The sequence below is a fragment of the Caretta caretta genome, chromosome 2 (assembly GCF_965140235.1).
Source record: "Caretta caretta isolate rCarCar2 chromosome 2, rCarCar1.hap1, whole genome shotgun sequence".
In the NCBI taxonomy this organism is placed as follows: domain Eukaryota; kingdom Metazoa; phylum Chordata; order Testudines; family Cheloniidae; genus Caretta; species Caretta caretta.
This window is the reverse complement of record NC_134207.1, coordinates 89,269,162-89,282,202: the sequence shown is the minus strand read 5'-3', so window position 1 is coordinate 89,282,202 and position 13,041 is coordinate 89,269,162. Positions and strand designations below refer to the sequence as shown.

General features: G+C 41.8%; 1 protein-coding gene across 4 annotated transcripts in view; it reads right to left on the bottom strand.

Moving 5' to 3' along the window:
• ANKRD12 (ankyrin repeat domain 12) overlaps positions 1 to 13,041 on the bottom strand; it is a 103,271-nt gene that overhangs the window by 61,893 nt on the left and 28,337 nt on the right. For 2 of the 4 annotated variants that reach the window (XM_048840272.2, XM_048840273.2), the window contains exon 3: positions 299 to 446. The exons of the other annotated variants lie outside the window; for them this stretch is intronic. In XM_048840272.2, the coding sequence (XP_048696229.2) occupies positions 299 to 446 (148 nt within the window). The remainder of the gene's footprint in view (positions 1 to 298; positions 447 to 13,041) is intronic. 4 annotated transcript variants of the gene reach the window in all.

The following is a 13,041-nucleotide window of genomic DNA, read 5'->3' as shown; positions in this document are numbered from 1 at the left end:
TGGGCATTTAGAGATGCCAATGAAGGAGGCAGATTTATGACTAAAATAGAAGCAGAAGGATGAGTTTGGGGAATTGCTGGAAAAAGTAGCTGAGAAGAACAGTGCCAGCATACAAGTTCTTGGCAAGTGCCTGATGGGATGAAAGATGGGACTGAGATCTGAATCAGAAACAAGCAAGCAAGCAAGCACGCACATCTAACTAGTTAGTATCCTTTGCATTTAACTCACTATCATAACATAAAATAATCAGGATGTGTTTCAGCAACAAATGATTAACTAAGGAAATAAAGTGTTCTACCTGTGTCTGAATTTCGATCTTCATTTCTGGATGGACTAATAGTAAAAGGAAGTTTACGTTTCATGGAAGACTTTTCTTTCATCTCCTTCCCCACATCATTCCTATCCACTTTTGGAGTTTTGCTGTACGATGCAATCTTGTCCTTGCTCTGATAGAAACAAAAAGTATACGAAGCAATGTTTGTATAAAGAATAGTGTACTTACTAAAACAGTGCATACTTATTAAAAATAATGACGTACATATTTAACTGTTAAAGCAAATTACCGTTATTGAAAAATAGAAAAATGTATGTTCTTGCTAGACACAAATTTAGAAAAAGTTTTAAAAGTTTTAAAAAAGGGGGTGGGGGAAATAAAAAGTAGAATTTTACTTCTAAATGTTGTTTCTGTTTCTTAAATATCTGAATCCAGGAATGATGGGCTGATCAGTACAGGAACAGCACCAAAGAAATGCTAAAATAATGGCATCCTTTGATCCCAACTCACTTTCTTGCCTTCCCATACCATAAGAATCATATTAAGAAGATATAATCTATCTGATATTGAACAAATGTGGCTCAGAACTGAATACAGTAATGAAATATAAAATATATTCAAAACTATCTTCCCACCTCAGAAAGAAGGCAGGGGGAAAGCAAGAGAGGAAAAACAGTGAAATGTATTTATTTGAAAAGATTTTATTAAACTCACAAGTAACATTGAGAAAGGTTTTGGCAAATCTAGATTGTTGCTTGTGCATGCACCACCATTTACAAGTAAAATTATACTTTCTGCACTCTTCAGACACACAAATTTGAAACTTTTGGGATCATTATGGGCATACCTTTATACGAGGAAGAGAAAAATAATAAAAAAAAAGATGGCAGGATAGTAGGGGCAATACAATTTAACATCTTTGCTGTAATAAATAGCCAATAGCGTGTAAAGGACAGTCTTTGGAAAAAAGGACAAAGTCAACAAAGCCTACTTGACAGATTTTCTCTGCCAAAGCCTCTTTTTTTGCTGTTCATGATACAATGTACTTAAACACAGAAGAGACATGGCGCCCTCTTTGCATTATAAGATTTGGAAATATAGCATCTGAGTAGGCCACCGAAATTCAGGTATTTTAGTCCCCATCCCTCCCATCCTGAGACACTCTCAAAGGATGATTAGGTCAAACTACCAGATGACTGACTAATTCTGTCACACTAATATATCAAAAGTACAGCAGACATCCAATGAACAAAAGCATTCTTCTGGCACTTTTGGAGAAGAGGAGATATGTACAAGATTTATCTCCTGTATAGATGAAACTGGAAGAAAACACTTGAAAGAAAAGAAGGTACAATTCTCAAGACCACCTTTGGTTTATTCGGCGTCAAACTAGGAATGAAAGTGGAGTTCAAATAGGCCATCTGACCAATTTGGTTGAAACTACAGCCAAAATGAAGATAATTCTTTCTAGCCATCAAAGTTAAAAACCTCAGAGAATCAAAAGAACTAACACAATCTGCACAGGACTAGATCTAAATTACAAGGGACACACCTGATCAGGAGTCTAATTAGGGAGACTTCTTGAAGGAAAAGTTATGATACCCACTGAAAAATCTACCTTTCCTATTCGAGTGCACTGAGATTGGAAACCACAAAAGAAATCTAAGACCAATCATAAGCTCTCCTAAGGTCTGGGACAGAGCTTAAATGTCCCTGCTGTAACTGTTCGCTATATCAGCAGCCTTCAACATTGCTGAGCATGAACTGCTGATAATGCTCTTACAAATCTAGCAAGGGTAGACATGGATTGTGTTAAGAGGAGTGCATTCCTACCTTTTAGATATGACACAGAGGGTTGAAGTAGGCAATTGTTCTCTCTCACCAAGAGCTCTTGCCTGTGTCCCACACAACTCAATCCAGCCATCCCTCCTATAGGTTTAACATATAGTTAAACATATGTGTGGGAGATCAGAAGACACTAAGGATATAATGATAGCATTATACCCATGACACTTAGCTCTATGTCACCTCATCAAGTGTGGACAGTATATCACCCTTTTGTCTCAACATCCAAAAGTTAGGTATCTGAATGAGAAACAGTTGGCACAAACTATCTGGGTATCATAGGCAGAGGTAAACAAGTTGAGAAGTTAGAAGTAGGCATGAAGACTGCATAAACAGTGCACCTGCAGGGCAGATATTTCAAACATATGTCAATTAGAGACTGGAATTTTGATTTCACAAGAAGCACAGCACTTGAAAAAAGACTTTTTGTCATGTCCACAATGCCAACAAATGGAAAACAATGACACTGAAGTTGTAATGCTGACAATACCATCTAAAGAGCTCAAAGTGCCACAATCCTGGGAACCAAAAAAATACCATGTAACTAGTGAACACTAAAATGATGAGAGCTCTGTGCGGATACAAAATTTATATCCGTGGATATAAATCAGTGTCCACGGAGCTGGAGAGCTCTACCGGGAACTGCAGCAGAAAAAGCAACAGCCCGATGGGCAGCCACTCCCAGGACTGAGAGCCCCCAAGCTGGCAGTTCCTTCAGCAAGGTTATACCACCCCCAGCCCTGCCCACTGCACTAGCGCAACCAAGGACAGCTGCCGGTGAGCCTGGTGCCCGCCCCAATGAGTGGGGCAGTACAGCCATGCCAGAGGAGCTGCTGTCTGGAGTGCTGGCTCCTGGGAGAGGCAGCCTGTTGGGCTACTTTCACTGCTGCAGTTCCCAGTACAGCACTGTGTAAAATGTATGCATCAATATATATTCCAAACAAAAAAATCTATGTTAAACTAATTTAAAAATTGCATTATTATTTTTACAGCTCTATAAATGTGCATAGTGCATTAGAGATAAAAAAGCCCCATGTCCTGAAAAAATAAAGAAAGGTGAAAGATGTAATAAACCTTAACTCTGCTCCCCATGAGAATGTATTAAGGAACTATCTTTACACGATTATGTACTGAGTCTCACAATAATACTGTTTCTATAACCTTAGCTAAGTTTGCAGCATTACAAATGTATGCAAAATGACATAACTTTTCATTCTTGTATACTACACTTACACTAAACTGTAAAACCGAAGCCTCTTCTACTGACCCCAGTTTATTATGGAAGCCAACTGAGTTCCTCAGCCTACCAGGAATACAGATGTGGCAACGATTATATGCCATTGAGACAGCATTATCATTGATTTTCATGATTTCAGAGTCTTGACTAGCTCTAGAATTGGTATTTTCTTACCACTCTCTTGTGTTTCTGTTCATAGCATTCTCAAATAATAGTAGCAGTAATTAAATTCACAAGACTGGCCAGTTTCACAGCTGCTATTCAGAACCCTGTAGACTGCAGTGAAACTGACAACAATTAGAATTTCACTCTACTGCTGTTTGGGAAAACTATAAGAAAGAGTAGCAGTGATGGCAATGACTAGCTCTCCACGAGGGAAGGACTGTGACTGAGCAGATATCCTCCACTAAGAAATTATATTAGATATAAACAGACAACATAAGAATCGGGCCTTTCTCATTACACTAACAAGAGAATGGGTTTGTAATCAAAGCGTCTAGTTAGACTTTGTGCTACTAGATGAGCAGGTAGCCGTAATGGCCAGACCACTTTCCCCCCCCTCATCCTCACACACCAAAGGGTTAAGATCACTTATTTCAGATGCAGACCTTACAACTGTCACCCATACCTCTCTCACCTTGAGATCGGATTACTACAGTACTAGATCTAGAAATCAAACTGCAGCAAAACTCATTAATCTGTTTATGCTGTATAAATGTGTCCATTTTTGACCTGTGCTCAGAGGCGGATTAAGATATATTGGTGCCCTGGGCACAAACAACATTTGGGCCCCGCCCCCTGCTCCTTCCCTTACCCCCTAGACCCTAGCACCTGGCCTGGCCAGAAGTCAGGCCTCGGTAAGAGCTGACCATACTGTGGGGAGCCCTGGGCGGTGGGCCTTGGAGGATAGAGACAAGGGCTGGGGGCTTCTCTTGGGTACCCCGACACCATGCCCAAGACAAGTGCAGGGTCCAGGGCTCCCCACAGCCGCTCAGGCACCCTGGGTGGCTATTACCACAGCCCAGAGCAATGGTCCCCAAACTGTGGGGCACACCCCCTATGGGGAGCATGGAGGAACATTCTGGGGGGGAGGGTGTGGCAGGACCCTGCCCCAAATCCGCTCTGGCCCCACCCCAGGCTCTGCTCCCAGCCGCACCCCCACTCACAGCCCCAAACCAAAAAAGTTTGGCGAAACCAAAAAAGTTTGGGGACCTCTGGCCGAGGGTGACCATACTCCCCATTTTGGCCCCAGATGTCTCGATTTTTTGGCCAAAACTGGGCATTTGTCCCATTTGCTCTTGCTAACTGATCACAAAAGTTTTGCCAAAAAGGAGCATCTGGGGAATGGGAGTGGGGTGAGCAGCGGGGCTCCGGGGAGGTGAGCAGAGGAGGGGGATTTCAGCAAGTGGCTCAGGCCAGCTCTGCACAGGAGAGGGGCTAGGCTAACTCTGCATGGCGGGAGAGGGGCTTTGGTGAGCTCCATGCTGCATGGGGTGTGTGTGAGAGAAAGAGACACACTTGGGTGAACAAGCTTCACACCGGGGGGCAGAGGGGAGAGGGAGAGGACCTTGGGTGAGCGGGGCCGAGGGGCTTGGTGCAATGCTGCACGGGGCTGGGGGGTCCCCTTGGATCAGCTCTGCACAGGGCTGGAGGGAGGGACTTGGCCAAGCTTAGAATGAGGCTCAGGCAAGCAGCGCCTGGGGGCAGTGAGAATATGCATTGCTCACCACTCTTCCACAGGCTTCAAGCTGGGCTGGAAGCAGGGCCTCAGGAGGAAGAGGAGGAGCAGGGGGTATGGCCTGAATTCCCGCCACTCCTGCAGGGCCTCCAAATTGGTCTGGGCCCTAGGCAGGGGCCTCCATTGGCCCATGCGGTAATCCACCACTGCCTGTGCTCCATTATTGGCACTAGCTGCCTATATGCTCCTGTGGCCCAGATCCTTGGATGGACACTTTCTGGGTGCACCTTCACTAGGAAAACAGGTGTGTTCTTACCTTTTATTAACTAGCTTAAGTTTCCCAAAAGTCTCTCCTTCGCCCTGGTAACACATGTGAAAGCAACAAACTACCTTGTCACTAGGCTTTTCTTTATAGTTACCTTATGTTAGTTAACATGCGGTAAGACAAGGCCTTTTTGCTGGTTAGTGCAAATAGAAAAAAAAAGGAAAGATTGAATAAAATGGGAAAATACCATGTAGAGAAGATCTAGCACTCAGATAACACTAAATCATACGTATTGTTCACACCTAAACCCATTAAAGTAGCCAAAAAGTTTAATCAATAGGCCTCTTGATCACTCAATGTCATTATCACAGAAGTGAGTGAGCATGCTGACAGCAGAAGCTAGGAGGTTCAGTGTTAACAGGAGAGACAGAGAAACTGAAAGATGCACGATCTCTTAAGGGGTGAACATTTTATTACCTTATTTATCTACCAACTAAGGTTTTAGCCTATCTAGATAAATATGAGTATAGTCCTAGACCCAGATAGGACGTTTTTTGTACCTTTTTTTTTTTTTTTTTTTTTAAAAAAGCTCTTTTATTTCAAATGTTAAAAGAATACACATGTATATAATGTATTTCTTTTGTTTTCAATAATATATCTAAAACTAAGCCAGGGTGGCACCATACCTATCTAATATGAAATTGATACAAAACCATATGTTAAAGAGTAAGTCTATTACTTATTTTGAAACATTTGATTTTTTTTCTCCCATTTAAACTGATTGCCAATTTTCTAATAATTTAAGATAATTTTGGTTTCAGACTATACTTTGGGACATATTTCAGAACATTGATAGGTTTGATAGAAGCATCTGAATCTGGAACTGATGATCCTGACATCACAGAACCTTTGGACCAGTGGTTCTCAACCAGGGCTACATGTACCTCTGGGGGTACACAGAAGTCTTCCAGGGGGTATACAAACTCATCTAGATAGTCGCCTAATTTTACAACAGGCTACATAAAAAGCACTAGTGAAGTCAGTACAAACTAAAATTTCATAAAATGTCTTGTTTATACTGCTTTGTATATTATGCACTGAAATGTAAGTACAATATTTATATTCCAATTGATTTATTTTATAATTATATGATAAAAATGGAGAAATTAAGCAATTTTTCATTAATAGTGGGCTGTGACACTTTTGTAGTTTTATGTCTGATTTTGTAAGCAAGTAGTTTTTAAGTGAAACTTGGGGTACGGTACGCGAGACAAATCAGAATCCCTAAAAGGGCACAGTAGTCTGGAAAGGTTGAGAGCCACTGCTCAGCTGCACAGGAACTGCAGTCATTGTCAGGGTAAGAGAAGGCAAGGTAGGGATACAGCAGTAAGGTTCAGGACTGGGCAGACCCTGACTGCATGTTGCAGGGTTCCTGGGCTAGAACCCAGTGTAGAGGGCAGTCTGGGTTCCCTTACCAGCCACTGGGCAAGTGGTACTGTTACTGGGCTGTGAATGGGAAGACTGCCTAGGACAGTGGGTCTTGAGAGACTTTGGTACACACACCCTCCCTGGAAGGGGAAAACTACAGTGACCTGGCTGGAAGGCCACGCCACAAAGCAAGAATAGTTGAGTCCCAGGAAAAAGGGACTGAGAAAACAACAGAGTGCAACCACAGGAAGGGGCATCAGCCTGGAAGAGCTAATCCCCAGATGCAGCCAGAAGGTGCTACCGCAGTGAGTAGAGTACCACTGTGATGACTTGGTGGAGAATGCGGGCAGGTGATTACCCCTGAGACAAAAGGAGGATGAAAGACGGCGCATGATGATTGCCCCTGACAAAAGGGGAATGTAAGAGACTGTGGAGGACTGTAAGGGACTGTATAAAGCAGTCACCCCGATACAACGAGAGTGCAGAAGGCCATAGCAGGGAAAAAAAAAAAAAGAGAGAATGGAGCTACAGTAAGCAGGAGCCTTTTTTGCAGAGGGCACTTATACCCTCCCTTCAAAGGGGGGGGGGGGGCGATAAACAGATGGGATGGATCCATGCCCTATTGAGGCAGGTGCTAGAGAACCACCAGAGACAGTAGCAGACACATTTGTACCTTCGAAATTATTTGACACAGCTGGCTGAAATGTACTTATTTAAGCTTATGCAGGAAGAAATTAACAGAAGCTGCAGAGACCGAGACTGGAAAGGAGGTACTGGGGCCAGGAGGCCAGAAACCTAGCCATGGAAATGTTATGCCTGCAGGTGGACAGGACACCTAAAAAGAGAGTGCCCTTACCTGAATGGGGACAAGAAACCTTACCCAGGAGGCAAGAAAACAAGAGTCCAACCTGGGGAGAACAGGCAACGGAGGGGTGTGTTTTGACTGTGGTCAACAGGGGTACGTAAGAAGGAGATGCTCATTTATGAACTGTGAGGTGAAGGCTAGCCCAGGGGAGTTGGCTAGACAAGAGAAGGCTGAAGTGTGGCCTATCGACAAGGCAAGGACAAGGGTTTGTTTTGGGTGGTGCAAGGTCAGCCATATAAAAAGGCACTGCCCTCTAAAGAAACTGTGGGGTAGCAAACAGAAAGGCACGGAACCCAGAGAGACAGGAAAAAAAGGAGGGGGTATGTGGGGACCGGAGTATGCTGGAGACTGTCAGTGCAGACATGGTGGTGATGACCTAGGACCTGGCAGGTGATCAACCCACGCATCCAGTTGTGGGTAGTAAGAAGATAACAGATAAAATGATTGGGACAGAGAGGGCCCACACAGACATAGGGATGAACACAGAGGCAGAGTACTGTGAGGACTCAGATCCTGTGTGGAAGGGTGGTGGGGGATCCTTTGGGGCAAGTAAAGGGACTACAGGAAAAATTAATAGCTGCCTTACAAGAAGCTGCAGAAGACATCCAGTTGCAGAGGGAAAAGTTCAGGAATAGAGGCCCAGGACAATCTGCGTCTCCTGGTGGGTGACTTGGAGCAAGAGTTGGATGACCTGAGGGCCCAGCTCAGGCAAGTGCAGGGCAGGAGGCATCCATACCCCTGAGAGTTACTGGCTTGAGGGGGAGGGTATGGGATTGGGTGCTGACCCCACACAAGGCCTGAATTAAGGTAGACCGGTGGGCCAATTAACCACCTAGCTTGCATCTGGAGGAGAAGCCAGGGAGCAAGCATTAATTAGAGACAAGGCTCAGCTGGACAGGAACAGGAGGTGGCTGTATAAAGTCCAGTAGCTGAGCAGCTAGGGGCTGCAGAGAGAGAAACTGCAGTCACTGTCAGGGTAACAGAAGGCAAGGTAGGAGACTGCCCAGGGATACAGCAGTGAGTGACAGAAATTGACTCTACAACTACACTAAAGTACCTATACTTAACACTACCTTATACTAAACTAAACACTAAGAATAACTATAAAACCTTCCAGATGAAATCAGTGGAGAAAACCCCTGGATTCAAATAGACTGGAGTGGTTCACTTCCATCTGGCTCTCTGGTTGGAAGGAACTGAGGTAGTAGAGGACACACCACCCATTTATATAGCCTCTCACTCAGAACGTTGGAGGACACTGAGGGAAGGGATAGGAAGGACGCATACGGGTTCTGACATTGCTTGCAGAAGGTTCTACTACTAGTTGGCTCATTACCTGTAAGTGAGAATACACATAGTGTGAATTAAAGTTCAAGTGGCTATCACACATATCAATACTGCTTTTGATCTCACAGAACAGTGATGCGATTGTCTGTGCATGTCATAAATATAAAGGGAATGGTAACCACCTTTCGGTATACAGTGCTATAAAATCCTTCCTGGCCAGAGGCAAAGTCCTTTTACCAGTAAAGGGTTAAGAAGCTCAGGTAACCTGGCTGGCACCTGACCCAAAATGACCAATGAGGGGACAAGATACTTTCAAATCTGGAGGGGGGGGGAAGGCTTTTGTCTGTGTGATACCTTTGCCAGGAACAGATCAAGGATGCAAGCCCTCCAACTCCTGTAAAGTTAGTAAGTAATCTAGCTAGAAAATGCATTAGGTTTTCTTTGTTTTGGCTTGTGAAATTCGCTGTGCTGGAGGAAATGTGTATTCCTGTTTTTGTGTCTTTTTGCAACTTAAGGTTTTGCCAAGAGGGATTCTCTATGTTTTGCATCCGACTGCCTGTAAGATTATCTTCCATTCTGATCTTACAAAGTTGTTTCTTACCGTTTTTTGTTCTTCTAATAAAGTTCTGTTTTTTAAGAATCTGATTGGGTTTTTTGGGTCTTAAAAATCCAAGGCTGGTCTGTGCTCATCTTGTTTATTCTCAAGCCTCCCCAGGAAAGGGGGCGTAAAGGCTTGGGGCGATATTTTGGGGAAATAGGAACTCCAAGTGGTCCTTTCCCTGATTGTTTGTTAAATCACTTGGTGGTGGGAGCGTTTTACCTAATCTAAGGGCAAAGACTTTGTGCCTTGGGGAAGTTTTAACCTAAGCTGGTAGAAATAAGCTTAGGTGGTCTTTCATGCAGGTCCCCACATCTGTACCCTAGAGTTCAGAGTGGGGAAGGAACCCTGACTGTGCACCACTATGAAAAACTGTGTGTGGACAAGAGGTGTTTTACAGCTGTAGTAAGGAGTTGCAATACCAAAACATTTTAGTGAAATGAGCTTCTTTGTCTTGACATCTCCTCATTCTGAATCTACCGCAGTAACTTTATACAGTTGTGCCTTTTCACAGAAATTTCAAATACTAAAAGGAGCCAAAATTTCAAAATTATAAAGCTTTAAATATTTAAGTATCCATAAGAGATTTATTTTGCTGTCCTTGCCTACTATCCAGACCTTTTAGCCACACTTGAATGATAACGTTTCAGAAGGAAATTCTCCATTTGTACTGATTGTACTTTTACTTTAGAAGTCTGAAACTGTACTTGTTTTTAAATGTAGGCACTTGGCTTGATGATTTTTTTTGTTGCTCAGACTCATTTTAGATTATCTACTCTTGCCCCAATCTTCTAAAGATTTTATAGTGCTGGTACTAGATTGAACCATAGAATTTAGCACTAGGTAATAGTTTGTGCATTTTTTTGTACAGGAGAATAGACTGCACCTTCTTCAAATGCAAAGGTCAGTTAATACCCTTGTATATATACAAAGAAGTCACTGTTTGGGTTTCTGATAGTCTAAATGACGATTTATTTTAAATCTTGCTTGCTAGATTTAGTTATATAAAATTGGACAAAAGTAGTAATTAAACTAAGGTTTTGCACAAAGCTAAAAACCTGCTTTATAAAACTATCTAATGAAACATTAACAATATTAATTACTATATTAACTTATCCAGGACTTCATTTTTGTGAATGTTTTACACCATGGTTTAAATTGCATAATCCTGGAAAATCCAAAATATAGTTCTACATCTTCCTCTGGTCACAAAACAGCATCACTCAATATATTCCCCACTTCCACACACAACTGTAAATACCATTTCAACCTGCATTCTTCTTAATCAACACAGTATTCAATATTTTTATGTTTTACATCAGTATAACCACATACTTCTTTTTCCAATCCCTATTTGGAGTATGAAATTGTGCACAAGCTAGGAGAAGGTAGGTATGTTGATGGGTAGTAGCATTGTAAAAGGTAATCTGAAATGAATATAGGAGAGTGTGTAAGGATGAAGTTAACTAGGGATTTCTCATACTTTTAATGTTTGTATTGGCGACTGATAAACTTCAGCAACCTTAACTTACACAACAAAATTGTTGGTGATGGAATAACCAAACAGTGACAAGGTTCTTCAGAGCTGATGCGACAATGAAGTGGTTTTATGCAGTCACTAAGCATGTGATTAATTTGTTCCTTTTCCCCCTCAGGTAAGAAATTACAATTGCTCTGAGTGATTAATGCAGTGAAACAATATATTCAAATCTATGAACAAATGTATTATCTATATGTAAAATTATACCTCTGACAGAGCGATGATGTGCTAGACATTGCAAAAGAGGTGCATTGTCTTGCTTTGAGGCTTGTGCCCTGGGATAATGTCGAACTGTTTAAAGGGGTAAAAGATGATAAAGTTGTTTCAGCCTATACAGGTGTTATATAAAATTATTAAAAATAAACAAATTGAAATTGAAAATGGTGGCACAGACAGGATGTGTAAATTAAAATCTGTGCATTATGGGTTTTCAGGGTTCCTGGGATATCACAAAAATGTTTCAGCAATAAACAAAAGTGGTTAAGGTGACAGTAAGTGTCCGTATATGAAACCACTGGATAATTGTTTTGATTGGTTAATTCTGATGAGACTTGGTTGCCATCTCTTTTGGACAATTTTTCTTGGAAGCATTAGACAACTTATTTAGAAGTGAGGAGAAGAAAATTATATTACTGGGTACCAGTGAGCTTCACTGTGTTGACTTTTCCCATCCGAACCTGTTGGGACCCCAGAATTTACCAACGAACCACTTTCCTGATGTTGAACCATATCCTCACCAGATGACATTATCTCATCCATCAGGTTGGCCAAATCCTAAGAATTTGGATGTGAACATAAGGTTCTTACCATTATTTCTTCCCTTGCATGTCAATTTCTTTCCCCTACTTTATTTCTCTAACCTCTTCCTCATCTTCCTCTTTCCATCTTAGCCAGGAGTGGCAAACAAAGTAATATTTTGTGTTCTGTGCCTGTGATTTTCCAGAAGTTAAACTGCAAGCAGCAGAAATAGAATCTAAATCGTCTCCTCATTTGTTGTTTTCTCTCTCACCCCCTTCATATTGATTAGCTTAGCTTCATCTTCAAGAGAAATAGGACTGACTTCAACAACTCAAGAGGTAACACCTGTAACTAACTCTTTTTCTCAAGGTTATTTAATACCAACTGAGAGACCGTCAAGCAATGGATTTTCCTTTTAAAAGTCTGTACATCTAAAGAAAATAAGGGAAATTAAGTAAAAATTAATTTTAATAATTTAAGTTTCAAATTATCTTTCTTTGTACGGCGTTTAGTAAATGGTTTAAGAGGTATTGATGGTGATTGACAGGAGGAGTATTTGGTTTATGTAAAATCTGAGCCATAATTACTGTTTAATGCTCCAACAGTAAAACAAGGATTCTATCAGTACGTTAACACCTTCAAGCCCAGCACCCTTTCAACACAACAACCTGAGCTTTTCTACCTAGAAGCGTTACACTTTTGAAAGTCATAGTATCTCCAGTGGCAGAAGAGGGGAAGAATAATACTGGGTATCATCTCTTTATACCTGTGAAAATTATCACTTAGCACACCCTCTCTCCAGTGTAACTATTGTACAGAAGAAGACAATGTATGGCATGCTGGCATACCACCTTCTGGGATTTGATAGTACCATAGACAGCACTACCTCCCCCTCACTGTCTCTGAGCCCTACTGACAAATTATGGGTGCTCACTACATGTACAGGTGCCCCAAAGGGCTCCCTGTAGGACACTCACACAGAGTTGCTCATAACTGGGTTTTAGAAGTTTTGAAAATGGGTGAGACAGCAATATTACTGAGTAAAATCTCAGTTTGCATAATGATAGAACAACAAACCATACTGCTTAGGGTCAGCTTTATCTTACTTTTTTGCCTCACTCAAAAACTAAGTTACACGATTTTTAAAGTGGGCTCACACTCCAGGAACTGCAACATTTCTAAGATAATTATACATCTTTTTTTCTGTATTAAGGCTGGAAGTCAAATGTCAACAAACACTCAACAACTGCCTGTCCTATGCAAGGAATGTACTTGTGTTTACAACA